General features: G+C 38.6%; 2 protein-coding genes across 2 annotated transcripts in view; both read left to right on the forward strand.

Annotated features, from left to right (window-relative positions):
* tbc1d2b (TBC1 domain family, member 2B) overlaps positions 1 to 11,896 on the forward strand; it is a 25,304-nt gene extending 13,408 nt beyond the window's left edge. Inside the window, exons 3-13 of the mRNA XM_038268838.1 lie at positions 173 to 320; positions 1,410 to 1,552; positions 1,639 to 1,892; positions 4,389 to 4,799; positions 4,886 to 4,996; positions 5,114 to 5,307; positions 6,706 to 7,200; positions 7,292 to 7,409; positions 7,507 to 7,692; positions 9,282 to 9,403; positions 9,925 to 11,896. Of these exons, the coding sequence (XP_038124766.1) occupies positions 173 to 320; positions 1,410 to 1,552; positions 1,639 to 1,892; positions 4,389 to 4,799; positions 4,886 to 4,996; positions 5,114 to 5,307; positions 6,706 to 7,200; positions 7,292 to 7,409; positions 7,507 to 7,692; positions 9,282 to 9,403; positions 9,925 to 10,120 (2,378 nt within the window). The 3' untranslated portion in view covers positions 10,121 to 11,896. The remainder of the gene's footprint in view (positions 1 to 172; positions 321 to 1,409; positions 1,553 to 1,638; positions 1,893 to 4,388; positions 4,800 to 4,885; positions 4,997 to 5,113; positions 5,308 to 6,705; positions 7,201 to 7,291; positions 7,410 to 7,506; positions 7,693 to 9,281; positions 9,404 to 9,924) is intronic.
* Positions 11,897 to 12,070: 174 nt separating this feature from the next.
* Positions 12,071 to 18,380, forward strand: part of dapk2b (death-associated protein kinase 2b) — a 29,910-nt gene continuing 23,600 nt past the window's right edge. The window contains exons 1-2 of the mRNA XM_038268908.1: positions 12,071 to 12,227; positions 12,723 to 12,893. Coding sequence (XP_038124836.1) covers positions 12,817 to 12,893 — 77 coding nt within the window. The 5' untranslated portion in view covers positions 12,071 to 12,227; positions 12,723 to 12,816. The remainder of the gene's footprint in view (positions 12,228 to 12,722; positions 12,894 to 18,380) is intronic.

Genomic DNA, 18,380 nt, shown 5'->3' on the forward strand with positions numbered 1-18,380 from the left:
TCTGATTTTAGTTGTGCTGCTGGACATTAGAGAGCTGAATCTAAATGTTCCAGTGAGCTAAAAATAGTTATGAGTCCAAACTTACTGTGTCGTTTTACGTTGTAGGTTTATCTAGTGTATTAGCCTGAGGCGAATCATATCCTTTGATTTTAATGATTTGTCTTTTTTTCAGATGCTGTATTTTCTGAGAAACTATGTGAAAGCATGGAGAAGGTCCGCAGCGACTTTGCCATGGACACAGACACTGATGTAGGAGGAATGGTGGGAATCCAGTCTGCCAGAGGGCCCTTCTCCCTTAAAAACCTTGGTACCGAGCTCAGGTAAAGCCCAGCCAAGGCTCTTCAAAGCCTAATTTGTATCAGTGGCTGTTTTATTACAAAGAGCCTTGTTTTGTTTTTTGTTTTTTTTCCCACTTACTGCCAAACCAGCTGGGTTTTTTGTCTGCTTTTTGTCCCTAATGAGGGAAGAAAACACCTTTTGGTTCTTCCTTAGACCAACGGTAGCAGAGGAAGTGGTCACGTCTGTAGTTCACTCGTTTTTTAACAATCCAGACTTCCTCTTTTATGGAGTAAACAGTTTTACTCGAAAACAAAAGGGAAGACCCTAAGTGGTTTTAAAATGAGACTCATAATGGGTGCTGAATGTGTATCACATTTCCACTTTAACAGTGAAACTGCATCAGAATTTATTTCATTCTGCTGTAATAAAACATTGCTTGCTAACTTTCTGTCCTATTATCTGGAACTTCCCTTTTTGCTAATGAGATTCTAAATAATTAACACAAAAAAGCCCATAAGTCTTATTGGGAAGAATAAGATGTTTTAATTTTTTTTAAAACTAGAAATTCTAAACCATGGGCTTAGGTTTGCATAGCGACCATAGGGACATGTCCATTCCGATATTTATGACCAACCTACTTGTCCCTACCAATAATATGATGTGACCTGCCAATAATATTATAATTTGCAAACTAGATGATAATGTTGCTGCAAGTTTTCCCTATTAAATGATCACCTCCCCACAGCATTATGCTGCCACTACAGTGTTGTTCTGTTGGCACGGTGCGTTCAGGGCTTTTTCTCCACACCCAGCATTTTGCTTTTATGCCAGAAACTGAAAATTTGATCTTATTTGACCAGAGTATCGTCCTCCCTTGTTTTGGGTGGCACCTATATGACTTGTGTCACTGCAGGCAGTTTTTTTTTTTTCCAACTCTTCTCCACTTTTTTCTCTAGATTTGAAAACTAAGAGACATCCTGTCCATTCAGTTCTTTTGGTGCGATGTGTTACACTCTCCGTTTTCTTGCACTGGCCTTGTCCTCAGCTGACGTTAAGAACTTGAACAATGATTGCAAATATTTACAAAGTTGCAGAGGATCAGGTTTGAACTGGTTTCTCCTATCTCTCAGGAACTCTATGTCTAATCTGCGACCTGGCCGAGCGGAGAACAGACGCAGCGTCTTTTACACCGGCAACTCAGAAGAGTGGGAGTTGGTGGAAGCTCCACCCAAAGACTTCCCCGATCAGAAGCATCATCTAGAAACACAGAGGCGTAAGTCCACTCTCATTCATCCTGGATTGCCTGGAGCTCTGTACTCCTCTCGTATTCTTCCCACATGTGCCCCTCCTTTCACTCAGATTCTTTTGGGTCGGCGTTCACCTTCGATTTTGTGCGGAACCGTCAGCGACCCCAGAGGCTTTTGCTTCGAGACGTAAGGGGATCTGGAAAGCAAGGGCGGGGCATGGAGAGGCGAGGCTCCGAGAGTCCGACGGGGGAATGCAACGGCAGCAAAGCTTTGGACATGCAGCTCCGCCTCCAGAACCAACAGGATGAGCTGAGCCAGATGCAGCAGGAGCAATTCAAGCTGCGGGAGGAGCTGGCCAGCCAGAAGGTGCACTCACTTGTCTTTGTACCGAGTTAGTCATGATTTATAAAGGCACAGTTCATATTATAGCAAGGAAGGGTCTTTTGCAGAGTTCTTTCATTAGGAGTTTGTGAACCTGTTCTTGCTGTGTCAGGCTAAAAGACTCTATGTCATTCCTAAAGCTCTCACTGATTCAGGAAGGCAGGGACTGATTAGTCATGCTTCAGTCAGAAACAAGGAAACAGCAGTTCTGTTGAAAACAATCACAGCTGCTGCGCTTCTTTCCAATACTTCCTGTTCTCTTTTTTTGTCCATTTCTCAAACGGATCTTTTTGCCGTTTTTCACTTCAGCCCTTTACCATCTGATGCAATGATTGCGGTCTTCTCTGACGTGCAGCCACTTTATAAAGAATTGCTTTAAAATGTTCAAAACAGAAAATAAGTAGAATTAACAAAAAAATATAAATAAAAAGCTTATATTTAACAATAAAGGTTTACATCCCTCTATTTTATCTAAAGTAGTAAAATCAGTGAAAACTATTTTTGACCCCTTGACCTCATCTTTTCAACTCTGTTGATAGGAAACCATGGTCTGAGATATTAGACGTGCTAGGGAGCCTCCCTTTGGGACAGTTGATCTAACTAAGAACATAGATCTTAACCAGCTCAACTGGTTCTTTTCAGAGAAGCAGGAACGTTGCTCCAGTTTCCTGCAGCCTTTGACACATTTAAATTTTGCTCATTTTGAGCCGCTTGCGTTTGAGATCCTGTTCTTCCTGTCTTGCCTTTTTTGGCCTTAACACCTAATTTAGATGGCATCCGATACGCCAAATAAGACCATTTAGTGTCTCTGCACCGTGTGGCAGCAAGCAGACGGCAAGACCACAGTATGTATTCAGAAATGCCTTCACTCCAACCGGAAACTGAATGATCACAGCATCTAGAGTTTTTAAATGGTTAACGGACTGCTTTATTTGTTTAAAGCCTTGATATATTAAGACATTTCTGAGTATATTTGTATATAATTCAATTCAAATCAGTTTATTTACATAGAGCCAATTCACAACACATGTAATTCCAGGACACCTTAGAGAGATAATTTAATCAGATCAGATTGGTTATGTTTTCCATCTGGGAGAAACCAGCTGATTGCATGCAGTTATTGACTCTGCAGGATTAACATATTCGCTTTAATCATTGTCAATGACACATTAGAACAATGACAGGGCTGTATATATGTTAACGTAGGAATAAAAGCCTAATGATTGAACATTAAATGCAGAAATGTAAGCAACAAATTTAGCTTTTCCGCACCAAGTTTGCTCACCCATTGTAGATTATTGAAGAAGGTATCTAGATGGCTGAAAATAAATAAGGGAAGAAGTTTGAACTTTTAAAAGTTCAAAATTCAAACTTCTTCGATTTTAAAAGTAGAACTTTTAAAATCCATGGAGGATTTGTCGTGGCGTACTCATGATGTCGCCACATGCCCGGCTCGTCTAGAGCTGCATAACTGCACCTTCTGTTATTAAAAGTCTCTAGATAATAACAAATTATTACTTTTTTCATTTAGTGGGGGAATAATAATGGACACAGTCAAACACAAATCAAATGAACATTTTGCCAAATAAAACACAAAAATTGGCATCAGAGCCAACGGTGCTTCACACACACGGCTATGCCGAGAGAGGGCTGCTGCAGATGGGTTAGCCCTGGCTGCCGTTAGCCTCGGAGGTCCTCTGGTTGCCACAGTCCTCCCAACTTTGAATTTTTCTTTTAAATTAAACATTAAATCAGTAAATGGACCATATAGTGACGCTATAAAGTATAATATTCTCGCTCAAATGATCTTAAAAGGTACTTTTATTGAGCAACAGCAACAGAAAAGAGAACTTTTAACTCAATACTCCGAGTTCTGAAGTGCTAACCTGGAAGCAGCTGCTGCTGCCGCAGTGCATGCTGGGACAGCTGTCATGAATGGACAAGTCTATTCTGATGCATACTGGGTAAATGGGGAGGGGCGAGAACAACATCCGGGGACTTTGTCTGTTCTCGGTCAGCTGTTCTTGTGAATTGGAATAGCACTAGGGCTGAGGACGTTTCACTAGTACACGAGCACATGAGAACACACAAGTACACGTATTGAGAAACGGCCTTAATGTGCGGTCTGTGTCTGCTCCTTGGTACTCCTGTGGGTTTCGCACTGCAGCGGTGCGGACATAATGTAAATTAGAAGAATGAGAAGTATTAATTTGGGATTAGAATGAGCTAGAACAGCTGTTGTCTGAAATTTTTTCTCCTGTGTTCATTCTGTATCTCCAATTTTGTTCCAACCAATATTAAATGTAATTAACAATTGAACATCGGTTTATTTGTAATGTTAGCTGTTTGGATGAATTATAAGATTTATTTATTTTTTTTTTACAAATGCCAAAGATTTTTTTTATTTTTTATGTTTGTTTTATATTGTATTTTGTTTCCAATGACTGTAGGAATAATCGCCATAATTGCCTCCCCTTCTAGGAGCTGGTTCGACTTCTGCAGCAGACTCTTAGAAGCTCCCAGTGTGAGAGGCCCAGCGTGTGTCGAGCAGCTCCGGATCCATCCGCAGACCCGGACCAGGTTCAGAGTCCCGCAGTGACCCAGGAGGATGTGGCCCAGCTGGAGGCGCTGCTTCAGGAGCGAGACGGTCAAATCCAGGCGCTTTGTGGACACATGGAGCGTCTCTCACTGGAGAAAGAGAGCCTGCAGCAGGAGCTAAAGAGCCTGAAGGTTAAAGTGGGTGAAATTAACGACCAGCTGGGAATGCTGATGGAGACCATCCAGGCCAAAGATCAAGTCATCGTGAAGTTGTCTCAGGAGAACTCGGAGCAGAGCGGGAATCTGACGGAGAGTGGTTCTCCTCCACCTCAGCCGGAACTCAGCATTCTTAAGGTCCTAATGATAGAAAACAAAATCAAAAGATTTCTATTTTAAATCTCATTGACAATCTTACTTTAATTTTCTTTTTCTAATTTCAGGACAGTCTTCAAGGCTACAAATCCCAGAACAAGTTCTTGAATAAAGAGATCTTGGAGTTGACGGTCCTGCGCAGGAACGCAGAGACTCGAGAAAAGGCTTTAGAAGCAAAGGTTAAAAAAACATGCAGTTAATATGAATAAATTCAGATGAATTGAGCTGAAGCTCCGCAAACCTAGAAATGTGAGTAATAAAAATGCCTCTGCATTGTTTTGCTGTCCTTGCTGCAGTGTACGGCTCTGGAGGCCAAGCTTTGTCAGGTGGAGAGTAAATATTTGGTGCTGCTTCAAGAGGTTAGAAATCCCGTCTGTTCATCTGAACAGAACCCGGCCCGGGAAGTCATTTCCAGATTACTGGAGGACGCCCTGCAGGTGGAGAGCCCTGAACAGAGTGAAAACCACATCTTCAAACCAAATACTGTCAGGTATTCTTCTAACTTTGCATATCTACGATCTCAATAATTTTCAGTTTTCATTCCCCTAAATAAAGGACAGAGAATTTCATTAGTTTTGATCTCAGTATAAATCCAGTTATGTGAAGGATGGAGATTCTAAATAGAAGATGTGATGTCTAACATGGGGTTAGGTTATTAACACTATCCACAGATTTGGACATGTGGCTCTATGTGGTTCATCATCTGAAAATGAAAACAGTCTAAAACAACCCGGTTATAGAGGAAGTGCAGAGACCCATAAGTCTACGGGAAAACTATTACTATAAGTATTGCATAAAACATTAAAAGCCAATAAAAAGAATCCTGAATTCTTCTAGAAGCTTTGGTGATCATTTAACTAAAAGGATTTTTCATAAAACTAAGAACGTTTTTCTTTCATCATAGTGTTTTTATCACTGCTGCTTACATTTATCAAGGCTGCACTTTAAAAAAAGAAAAAGATCTGTACTAAAAAAAAATTTCTTTTTCTATACACTTGTGTTTACAAAATGACGCATAAAATCTTAAGTCTCTAACTTTATTGACGACTTATATTTTATTTTCCCTTTGAGACTAGGAACGTACTTTTGAATTTAATTGAATATCAGAGACAGTCCTTTGCTTATATGAGAGAAATAAATTGTGTTTATGTTTTATTTTTATTAAATAATTGCCATGTTGACCAGAGAGAGCTGTAAACTGAATTGCCCTTTATTGGGGGATAAAGTTTGATTGATTTTAATACTTGACAATATGTTCGAATGAAAAACGATTAGTTCAGATCATTCTGAGCACGGTGAAGGCAGCATCATGGTGAGTGTGATACTAGGGTATTCAGCACCTTACAGCCAGAGATGAGCTCAAATGATTTAGAGCGAAGCTTATTCATGTCTCAGAATGTCCTATTCAAAGTCCAGATCTAAATCCAGAAATAAGAAGTGGTTTTTCAGAAGCACGTCCACAGTTGCGGCTTTAACTGCAGTGAAAGGTGTTCATAAAATAATTAACAAACTCATGCCTCACTTTTTAAATTTGTGTTTAAAAGGGAAAAACAGTTTTTAACTAGCTGTCTATAATCAGTAGCTATAATCTGATAGAACGTGAAATAAGTTTGTCGTACTTCAGTCATGTTTCAGCTGAATTCTGCAAGAAAGAAATGTTTGTTAGAGAAGTTAGAGCAGCCCTGGAAGATCAGCGAACTGTTTGTTTATAGCTGCTCCTAAATATTTAGAACTCTGCTGCTTCTGAGGTTTCACTTGATAATTTGCTGTTACTTTTAAACCAGTTCAGGCACTCTTTGGGCCAGCACTGAGAAACTTTGAGATATAGGCCCCTTGTACATGCTTTAATGTTTGTAGGTGATTAAACTCTTTAATTTCTATCTCTCAGTGAGTATGATATCTACGGCTTCAAGACGGTCCCTGAGGAGGAGGAAGAGGAGGAGAGGCTGGTTGCGAAGGTGAGGGCCCTTGAGCTGAAGTCTCTGTCCATGACCGACCAGGAGGTTTCTGTCGGGGTGAAGTGGGAGAACTTTCTGACCGGCACCATGAACAGAGATCTGGTCCGTTCCCCTGAGCTAAAATCCCTGATCCGCTGCGGCGTGCCCCACGAACACCGCTCCCTAGTGTGGCGCTGGTGTGTCACCTTGCACGTCAAGAAGTTCCGCGACCACTTGGCTCCAGACTATTACGAGACCCTGCTGAAGGTGGCGCGGGATCGGCCCAACCCGGCATCAAAGCAGATCGAGCTGGACTTGCTACGAACGTTGCCTAATAACAAGCACTACGCCTCCCCGAGCGCAGGAGGGATCAACAAACTCAGGAACGTCCTGGTGGCCTTCTCATGGAGGAATCCAGACATCGGCTACTGCCAGGGTCTGAACAGGTACATCAGAACTGATAACTCTGCTTTTAAAATCGCTAGCTCTTTTTCGTTCTTATCATTTATCGTTGTTTAATCCATGTGGCTTTTTTAGGCTTGCAGCAATTGCTTTGCTCTACTTAGACCAAGAAGATGCCTTTTGGACTCTTGTTGCCATCGTAGAGGTTTTCATGCCAAGAGACTACTACACAAAGACTCTGCTTGGCTCTCAGGTAAGAAGTTTAGTTTAGTTAAATTTTTGAAACCTGATGACCTTTTTCTGTAAAAATTTGTCGCCGACTTCTTGCAAATGTGAAAAACGTCCCGCAGGTCGACCAGCGCGTGTTCAGAGACCTGATGAGTGAGAAGCTGCCCCGCCTTCATGCCCACTTTGAGCAGCACACGGTGGATTTCTCCCTCATCACCTTCAACTGGTTCCTGGTGGTGTTTGTGGACAGCGTGGTGAGCGACATCCTGTTTAAGATCTGGGACGCCTTTCTGTTCGAAGGGCCAAAGGTGAGAAGCAGGATGGATTTTTTTTCTTTTTTTTTCTTTTAACATGATCATAAACTTAAAGTTGTAGGGAAGTCATATTTAAGTTTCAAATCATTCTGGCTTAAACATGTATATAAATGTACTCTTTATTCTCCCAAAAGTAAAAAAAATTCTATTTCTAAAAAAATTCAGTCCTAAAATCTGTGGGTTTTTTTTGTTATTTTATGCAGGCCAGTTAGTTATGCATCAGCCTGAACACCTAAATTCGGCCAATCATATATCAACGGTCATCTGTCAACCAAATTTTTTCAGTCATAGCATCTAAATTTATATGTCACAGCTAATATACGCAACGGTTAAAATAAGAAATAAGAATGATTTACTTTCCCATTGAGTTCCGTCCCAGTGTTCACAGGGATGGACGTCTGTGTCTTCAGCAGGCGTAGAGCTAACAGAACTGGCAGCGTTGCGAGGCAAGGGCTCAAACATGTACGGCTGTAAGCCTTCTACACCAAACCAAGCTTCTGCCGCCCTGGCGTCCTCTTCCACAGCATCTTCGTCCCCGCTTTCCTCCTCTAAATAAAAAATTTATGACGGAGGAGACTCAACTATGACCTCCGACTCAAAACTCTCCTCCTCTTGCATGTTTCCGCTCTCCATAGCCTTCCTTGACAGTGTTGTTGCGAAGTCACCAATTTAGTGCCGCTTGGTCCCAATGGAATTTCCCATTGGGAACCTATTGGCACTAGATGCTAACTGGTTAGCTCCGAGACACCGGCGACAACCAAAACGCCTGTGAAGCTTCCGCCACAACAATCCCATCCCTTTGATAAACGACCAATCACTTCACTTTATTCATTCGTGTAAAGTCAGGCACCACTCGGGAGAATTCGGAGCTGCAACAGTTAGAACAGCTGCTTCCCTACGACTGTAAGAAAAAAATGCATGCTACAGCTGCAGACTGGAGGGTCTTTGATCAGGATTTTATAGCAAGCTCAATAAGAGATACTTCCAGATTTGGCAACCTTTTATTTCCTATTTTGAATCAGAGGTTCAATCTGCTTCAGCATAATCAGCATTTTTTTTTTTTTTTGGCGGAATTATTATTATTATGATTGTTATTCATACTAATGTTTTTGGTTTTCAATCCATGGATGTCTGGAACATGGGTTGTATGTGCGGGTGTAGTAATTGTCTTGTTGATAGTTTTCTTTTTTGTTTGTGATGTCGTTGTGATGTAATTATGGAGTCTTTTTGTTTTGTTTTGTTTTGTATGCCCTGGATGGGGTGTTTGTTGCTTTAATATGAAAAACTAATAAAAACAATTTGATTATAGCAAGCTCAAAATTAGCCTGAAATAGTTTATATCACTTAGAGTTTGACAGATAATGTGGGAGATGTGCATGACAGTACTTTAGCTCACTAACAACAGGAAACATAACCACCTTATTCACACTGTTCATCACTGTTTGAAGACGTTTGTGTTTTGTTTTGTTTCAGTTTGTCGACATTTTGAGGGTTTTTTTTTTTTTTTGTGCACATAAAGGTGCAAGCACAAAGTCATGGGGTGGATTTCACAGTTTGTATGTTTAATCATTCTTCTCTTACAGATCGTGTTTCGTTTTGCTCTCGCACTGTTTAAGTACAAAGAAGAAGAGTTTTTGAAGTTGCAGGACTCCACAGCGATCTTCAAATACCTTCGATACTTCACACGCACAATCCTGGACTCAAGGTCAGGGAACTGATATGGGCTGGGGTTTTGCATGGTTTAGAGCAGCAGTAAGTAGGGAAATAGAGAATCCTCTTTTCTGCTCTGCTAATAGACACAAATGAAAACAAAAAGGATGTACAATGTGAAAGCAGAAAACTGCTGCTGCTTACTAGGCATCAGATACACTGATGATATAATTTGATGTATAATGGATGCATAATTTAGGGATGTTTTGTTAATATGATGCTGGTGCTGTTAGGGATTGCTGCAAATTCAATGACCCAATGCATTTGTTGTTAATTGACTTCATATGAATAAAAATGAAATACAAATCCAGCTTGTCAGAGGGTTAGAACACAATGAAGCTTACCAGCAGGGGGTGCTATGGAGGAGCATTTCCACCCATACTGCTTATATCAGAATCCAAGCTCTAAATGAATGAAGGCAACCAGAAACAAGAAGTATTACCTGCTTTCTGATGCATCTTTACAGGAACGGTAATTGTAACAAAAAAATCATGTTTATTTCTTTTTCTTTTGTAGGAAGCTGATGAACATTGCTTTTGTGGATATGAACCCATTCCCCATGAGGCAAATCCAGAACCGCCGCTCTTTCCACCTGGAAAAGGTTCGTCTGGAGCTGACAGAGCTGGAGGCCATCAGACAGACATTCCTGAAGGAGAGGGAGACCAGTTTGGATCGCCGGAGCTTTGTTAGCGACGATGAAGAGGATAGCTAAGCTGTTTGCTTCCCGGCTGCGTCGCTTTAATTACAAAGAATGTTTTTTTTATACAGAGCGGCGACACTTTATGGCTGCTAAAGGGATTATTTTCCCCCTGTCCGGATGTCTGTGTTGGAATAATGAACTGAACATATAAGCATTAAAGGACCAAACACATTATATCAGTATTCCTGCCAATTTTCTTTTCAGTTAAAGTTTTTGTTTTGCTGTATTTCCATGTTGTGTGTAGCCAGCAGCTTACTTCCATTTCAGCACATGCAGTCCTAAACAGTATTTTCAAACATTTCGGTACCTTTTGAAGGAATAGCTGTTCTTCTTTTTTTGCTCACATTTCTAAAAAAAAAAAAAATCTTTATTCTGTGCTGTAATTTTTCTTCTTTATTTTTATGCAACATCTCCTAAAAGAAACCATTCTATATCTTTTTATGTTTTGATGCACTTGAATTATTCATGCTGTAACTTTAGTCTTTTGCTGAAACCTTTCATTGTTTTTTAATCTATATTCAGACTAGTTTAAAATCTAAAAACACAAAATTAATTTACTCGACAAGTACAAAGTATTCTCACATGTTGACGGATAGATAAACAGCAGGTAGAACTGATACGTTCTACATAAGTCAACTTCTATGTGTATGTGGAAATCAAACCAACCTTCTAATATTGTGCCATTTATCAGTCCAGTTTTAGTTGTTATGGATATTTTGTCCAATATTTCTATTACATAACTATTTTACATTTAAGCTCAAAGTTACTTATTTTAAATTTACATTATAAAGAGCTTCTTTTGCACATGCATTTATTCTTAAATGAGTAGAAAGTTGGACATTGTTGTCAACTTTTTCTTTCCCTGTTTCTTCTAGTGAAATATCCTTACTTGCAAGACCTCTTCTATTTTTTATTTCTTTACCTTTCAGGGCTCAGTTCTTTGTTTAATGTTCTGGTCATAGTAGTACTTCTATTCTCTGAGCCCAACCTGGGGAAAAATGCTGTTGTATCTGCTTTGATTGTCCACAGAGTGGCAGTGTAACATTTGTCTTAACTCAATTTTGAAGGTATGTTGAAAGAAAGTGTAATTGATCTAAAAATGTATGTTCCTTCTTGTGTCTCTTAGAAATCTAAATCATTTAAAGGAGGGAAGCATTTTTTTATAGAAAGCTGAGGGCATTTGCAGGAAACTGTTCCACATTCAGGTACCTTCATGTTACTTTATACCTTGTTGCTGTGGGGAACTCAATATCTCAGACATTGTATGTGTGTTTGGCTGATGAACTGTGAAAGGCTGGAAAAAATGGGATTTAAACCTAAAGAGAGAGTTTTTTTGTTTGTTTGAAGCATAATTTCTAACTTAATCTTTAAACTCACTCAAACCTGTTTGCAGAGATCAGGATCTTACCCAATTGGTTTGGAAATCCAACATAAAACGGACACATAATTTGCTTTAAATTGTTTTTATGAGAGCTGGTCTCTTATCAGATCAACATTTCATTTTTCTGATAAAAAAAAAAGTCACATCTAGAAGAAAAGGTTTATTGTCCTTTTTTCTGATTAAGCTACCTTTAAAAACCCTCCACTTCTGTTTTCTTTTACACCTCCCTAATGTTTTTCTCAGCAGTGTATTGCACAAACATATTGTGAGATCTCAGAATATTACAGAGCACTTCAACTTTTAAATTTCTTAATTTGTCAGTTTAAAGATGGAAATTTTTAAAGTGTCTGCAACTTTTTGCTTTTGTTAAACCTGTTATCAATTCAATAAAAAACACTTGACTTTAATGTGTTGTTTTATTTGCATCCATGTAGCGATTAAATGTTTTTTCAGTTCCTCAAAAACCTGCTGAAACCAAACGGTAGATAAGCGTTGATCTTTGCTGTCAGCCTGCCTCTCTTCTGCTGCACGCTATACTTTCATAAGAGAGCCATCAGTAAAGAGGGGGTTGCGGTGATGGGAGGGACTTGTGCAGACACAAAAGCCTGATGGGGCTGAGCAGATTGGTGACAGCAGCAGAAGAGCCAAAGGAGCAAGTTCCTGCTTCATGTATGAGGGGACTGTAGGAGACCATTGGAACCCATGTTGGTTTATCCTTTTCTCTCCATCTGACTGAAGGTACAACTTTAAGTTTTACTTTGCAGCTTATGAAACTCTAGAAAGGAAGTTTGTGGCATTTGGGGTTTTGTTCGTACTTGTTTGTATCAAATTGTTAGCGGCAAGATTCAACTTTTGATTTACACTTGATATTTTCACTCCAATGAAAACAAAGTTAAATATATATTAGGTTATATTGGTGCCAAATAAATGTTTCACTGCAGACACTGTGTCCTAATTATGCAGAAATCCTCTTTTCCTCCCTAATCCTTTTATAATCACAAGAACTAAACATTCCTATTATGCCCAGCTGGACATAGACCCACATTATTGTTTATTTGCAACTCTTTTTATTTTTATTTTCTACTTGTCAAGTTAAAGTGTGGAGATGTTCTTGACTGTTGGGTAAAAGTAGGTGCAGCTACAACAAGCTGGAACATGTGGTTTAAAAAAAAGAATGTAAAAGAATTATGCCTTTAGTCAGAAATGAACAGGAACCACTGTGTGCATCAACAGGGCTGAAACTGTGGAGTTAATAAACAAGAAGACTGCTCCACGGGAGACTGATCTACAGGCTTCTGCAGCTCATGTCAAGGAGAACACCACATCGATGAGGACACCTGGTATGGCGGTATTCAAGCAGGAGAATGTGGAGGACTTCTATGAAATTGGAGAAGAACTAGGAAGGTGAGGAATCCCTCTGAGTAGTTTGCAGAGGAAGGTATTTCCTACCAGCTCTTTAAATACCACTCTGTGTGTAGGTGTGTGAGCGTGTGGCTGAGCTTTCCGTAGGCCACATGGTGCAGTGGTCCTTCTGTGTGTGAAGGTATGCAAACAGCCGGCCTGTTTAAGCTTGAACTGTGGAGTGTCACTGTGTCAAAGTGGGCTGGGGTTAACGGCAGGAGATAAAGGTTGTCATGAAAACAAAGACAAACATACAGGATGGCCTAATGGGTTATTTTTCTTTATCAGAGCTGATTCTGGGTGGAACATGAATAGACATATTTGAAGAAAACCAAAATATCTTCTGGGGAAATAAATTTAAGGAAGTTCACAGAGAACAATATAGACTCAGTGAGGAAGCTGCATATCTATTTTGTTCTTGCCAGCTGAGGCATGTGCAGCAGCAGATAGAGTGGATGTAAACGGAAGGTGACCTGTAACCTTTTAGCAGTTAACTCACATATAAACAATGTGTTCTAATGGGTTTTCTTGACCATTTCCTTCAAAACATCTTGCTTTTGGCTGCACCAGATGTATATTTGCACCAAAAGGAGAACTTCTAAAAAAGCAACCTTAAGAGTAACTAAACACGCAAGATATAGTAGCTCCATTAGAGGTCATTAATAACTTTGAACAGTTATTAATGGTTTATAAATAACGTCAACCCAACGCTGTTGCTTGACGTGGCAGGAATTTTTCAGAGATAAGAGAAAGCTGATGATATTTATTGCGAAACAAGAAATCAGCCAAATTTTTTACACTTTTATACGTTAAAAATAAGAAAATAAACATATTTAATGAGCAAAACAAGTAAAAGAAACATGATACGTAGTTGCTATAACCTCAGTATATGAAGTTTTTTTTGTTTAAACAAAACAAGATCATCATTAAGGCCAAAAAAAAAGACAGGGTGGTCAGAGATACAATAATTGAAATATTGAAAGCACTTTTAGATTATACAGCAGCATTCCAAGCTGAGCAAAACTTTAATAGGGGAAGCACTCAATAATTCTACAGTAAATCTGGAGGAGTTGTAGAGATCCATTACTCGGGTGGGACAAACCATTTGACTCACCGATTTTTCAGAGGTTTACACTCAGAATGTGAATGTTTTTAGTTTGCCCCTAGTCATGAGGGGACAGATTGAGCATGTGGTAAACACTGCTCTAGCCAGATCAGATTTATGGAGGAAAAATAAATACCCTGAACAACATTCCTAAGTACAAATGCATGCCGTACTTCTCACATTACTATGCTCAATCATGTGTTTGTCTATAAAATATAATGACCCCAAAATACACAAAAGGTTTTTGGGCATTTTGGAGCAGCAGCTGAAAACATTTTTAGCTTTGTATACATCTTAAGATCTATAAAAATGAGTAAACATCACTGAAAAATGTGATTAGTTTTTGAAAGGGTCTCTAAATTTCTTTAGAAGAACTCCAAAAAAAGAAACCTCACATGATATCATCGCTTGTGTTGCAATGTTAATATTCTGCTCTAAACTTAGCTTTAAAAATGTTCTGAAGAGCGATCATGAGAAACCAAAAAACATGTGGTGAAAAAACCACAGCAGTTAAAAAAAAAAATTAGAGAAGCAGGTCTGATGTTCGCTCGCAGGTGTGATATTTTCCATCCAAGTTAGATGCATCTCACATTGCATGCACTTATTGGTTCATAGCTTTCCACACGAGGAGATGTTCCTAAAGTATTTGGAAAGTGTGAATAAGGGAGCCAAGATGTAATCTTTGTGTGGGATCAATAAGCTCATTGGAGATGTTGAGCTATTTCTTTGAGGTTTAATATGTACTCATTCTGCCCTCCTGCTGATTGGTTCTACCCTTCTGGGGCCCTGTGTGGTTAACAAAAAAAGATTGCTTGAAAGTACAACTTTAAGTGTGAGTTTCTGTGGCTGTTTTACCCTTTAGGTAATGGCACATTTAACTTTTACACTGGTACATAGTGCTATATTTATTTTGAATGCTGTAAGGAAATCAAACCTCAGAGGTCAAATGAAATGATGTCAGAAGTAAATTTAATCTTCTCTTTGTTTGGTCTCATTTTTTTAAGAAAATAACTTCTCATCGTTTTGATTTACCTCAGGAAGTCAGGATATATTCCTACTGCTACTCAAATAATGTGATGTATTCATTACTATACTTATTAACTGTTAATGGAAATCAGATTTCTCTTTATAAATTTATATGATTTAAGCTTTCCAACAAGATGAACGTTCTTGAATTGCGCTGCTTAAGGTCACTGCACATTGAAGTAGCTCTGCTAGCTCTCCGCTAATATTCTATTCTAAGAGAATTTTTATTCCTCCTCTTTTAGTCAGTTTAATTTTTCCATTTTTAGATTTTTTTTTCGCCTCTGTGGTTGAATACTGTGAAACTGGAGGGATTTTCACTAAGATATATATATATATATATATATATATTTTTTTTTTTTTTTTTTTTTTTTTTTTTTTTTTTTTTTTTTTTTTTTTTTGGGATACTTGTTATGATGCATAACCACAGCAAGCATAGCAAGTTCATTTATTACACCCGGTAGCAGATCTTTACCATCTCTAAAGCTGAAATAATACTTCAACTACTTTTGTTAGTACCAGCTGAGTTAAAAAGGAGCAGCAGTGGATGCAGAGCAGGAGCAAGGAGAAGAGAGAGGAACAAGGAATTTAAGCCATCTCTTCCATCAATCATCATGTACAATGTGAGGAAACGAGTTAGAAGAACTCCAAGCCCTAGCAAGAACCCAGCTAGAATATCGGCAATGCAGCGTTATGTGTTTTACTGAAATATGGCTGGAGGATCAAGCAGACAGAGATTTAAAGAAGACTGGAAAATACAAAGGAGGGGGGTTGGCAGTGTTATTGAACAACAGATGGTGTAATCCAGGACATGTTAATGTGAAGATTACATATTGAAGTGTTGGCACTTGGCTTTTGCCAATAGTATTTGCCCAGAGAGTTTACATTTACCATTTACATTTCACCTTTTGCCTTTGCCCACCCTACATATGATGTACTCAGTTCCATTTTGGTATAAGCTACACAACAGCCAAATGCATTTGTGGCAATAATTGGTGGTTTTAATCACGCCTCACTCTCTGCTACGCTGCCAATGTTCCAGCAGTTGGTCAGCTGCTGCACCAGAAAAAAACATTTTGGACTCATTTTATGCAAATATCAAGGACTCCTCTTGGGAAATCAGATTACAGTATTTTTTTTTTCTTTGCTCAGAGTATAAGACACTTTATAAGATACTAACTGCATTAAAATAACTGTAAGAAGATGGTCACGGCAAACTAAAGAAGCCCTGCAAGGTTGTTTTGAGGCTACAGACTGGTTTGCACTGTGTCAGCCACAAGGAGAGGACATCAATGCAATGACTCAGTGTCTGACTGACTACATAGACTTCTGTGTAGATAACAATATCCCTACCAGAACAGTGAAATGCTTCTAAAATGATACACCATTATCACAAGTGATCTGAAGCAACTGCTCAACAAGAAAAAACAAGACTTTAAGAAGAGGACAGGGAATTAATAAGGAGTATACAGAAGCAATTTAAGGTCAAAATGAGAGAAAGCAAGGAGGCAAAAGGAAGAGGCTGGAAAACAAGCCCTAGCAGAACAAAATCAGAGATGTGTGGTCAGGGATCAGGAAGATCACAGGCGTCCAGCAGAAGGATGATCAGAATGAACTGAATACATTCTTTAACCAGCTACACTACCAACGCTCCCTGAATTGAAGCCATAACAGTTAGGGCTTTATAATCTCGCCTAGGAATTGGGACACCCCGCCCTGCATAGTGGACGTTTGGGTACGTAAACAACTGGGTATCTACATATGCACATACATAAGATACGTACCACAATAAGAGAGGAGACAAAGCTTATTTAAAAAGAAAAAAACAAAACAATTGAACCTTAAAATGTAAAAATGGAATTAAGTTTGGTTAACTATTTCCTTTTGGGTATGAACACTTTAAAAATTGTTAAACCCAGCTGACAATTTTTAGTGTAATAAAATGCTAATTTCAAAATTATAGGGAAAAATTATATAGTGCTTTTTTAATCAAAATGGAACATAGAGAAAATAAGGTTGCCAGAGGATGAAGTGAGGAATGCTCTTAAGACGTTTTTTGGTAGCAGTGGGTTTCTCCAATCTACCATTGTGCTTCCCTGCTCTCCTCCTAAGCAAGCAGCGGCAAGCGGCTGCCTTCTCTCCCTGGTGCGCTGTTCTCTGACCTCTAAAAAACTGTCTCTCCAAACCTCTGTTGTCTAGGAGAATAAGGTCAACGCCAAATGCTTTGTTTCAGAAGTAAAAAAAAAAAAAACTGCAAATCTCTGGCCCTTTCCAGGCAATTCACCATCTGAAATTCCTTTTTTTCAAGGGCTAGATTCATACCTCCTACCCCTCTGTATGTTCACTACTCATACGTGCAAGGAAAAATTGGGGCATCACTACTCTCACTGGAACGCACAAAATTTAGGAGTAGGGCTAAAAGGTAGGGCTAGGGGTTTTATTGGGATTTTACCTTAGAAATTTACATCTGGGAAATAGTGTCTTACCTCATATTATTGTTGCACATTTTGATAATTATAATTTGGTCTAATTTTAGGATTTGAAAATAGTTGAATTTATTTTCTTCATTCATTTTAGCTATTCAATTTTAACCAGGTCTAACTCAAAAATTAATTATGAAGATCCTATGATTACAGTCATTAGACCATTTTGTAGTCTAATCAATTGGTGGCACTGCTCTAGTTTTAACATCACTATCTGGTTTTCATAATCAATGATAGTTTTCCAACAGCTACCTTTTTTTGGTCTAAGTCAGTGAAGGTGTAGTGACTTTTTTTCAGCTAGCTCACATCTTTGTTCATTAATTTGTGGAGGAAGGGTGTAATTGAAATGGTCTTTGATGTATACAGCTGGAAAAAACTGATAATGAATTATATTCATTTTATTTATATGGTGCAAATGTACAGCACATGTCGTCTAAGGGAATTTAGATGACAATACAGACAATACAGTCATATTTGTTAAAAGTTTCTATAGAGGAAAATCAGATGATTGCATCGAGTCATTCGTTTGCAAGACATGCTTCTCCTAGATTGGAAAAGCATTGAATAAAGCATCAAAGAATTGAATGCAGGTCCAGCAGATTCCACAACAGTTTCTTCCCCACTGCCATTAGACTGCTGGATGTTTTGTAAAATGGGTTATTGTATTATATTTTATTATATTTATTATATTTTATCATTATATAAAATTTAAAAAAGGAAAATCTAAAAGGTAAATCTACAGTCATGTGTTTATATTACTGTTTTTATATATATATTTTTTTTTACTATTTTTCAAGGCTGCACTTTTAAAAAAGATGAAATTGTCCAGAGACCTGCTCCAAACGAAATTTCGTTTTGTTTTACACTTGTTTAAACAAA

The sequence above is a fragment of the Cyprinodon tularosa genome, unplaced genomic scaffold, assembly GCF_016077235.1.
Source record: "Cyprinodon tularosa strain WSP-4 unplaced genomic scaffold, ASM1607723v1 ctg71, whole genome shotgun sequence".
In the NCBI taxonomy this organism is placed as follows: Eukaryota; Metazoa; Chordata; class Actinopteri; order Cyprinodontiformes; family Cyprinodontidae; genus Cyprinodon; species Cyprinodon tularosa.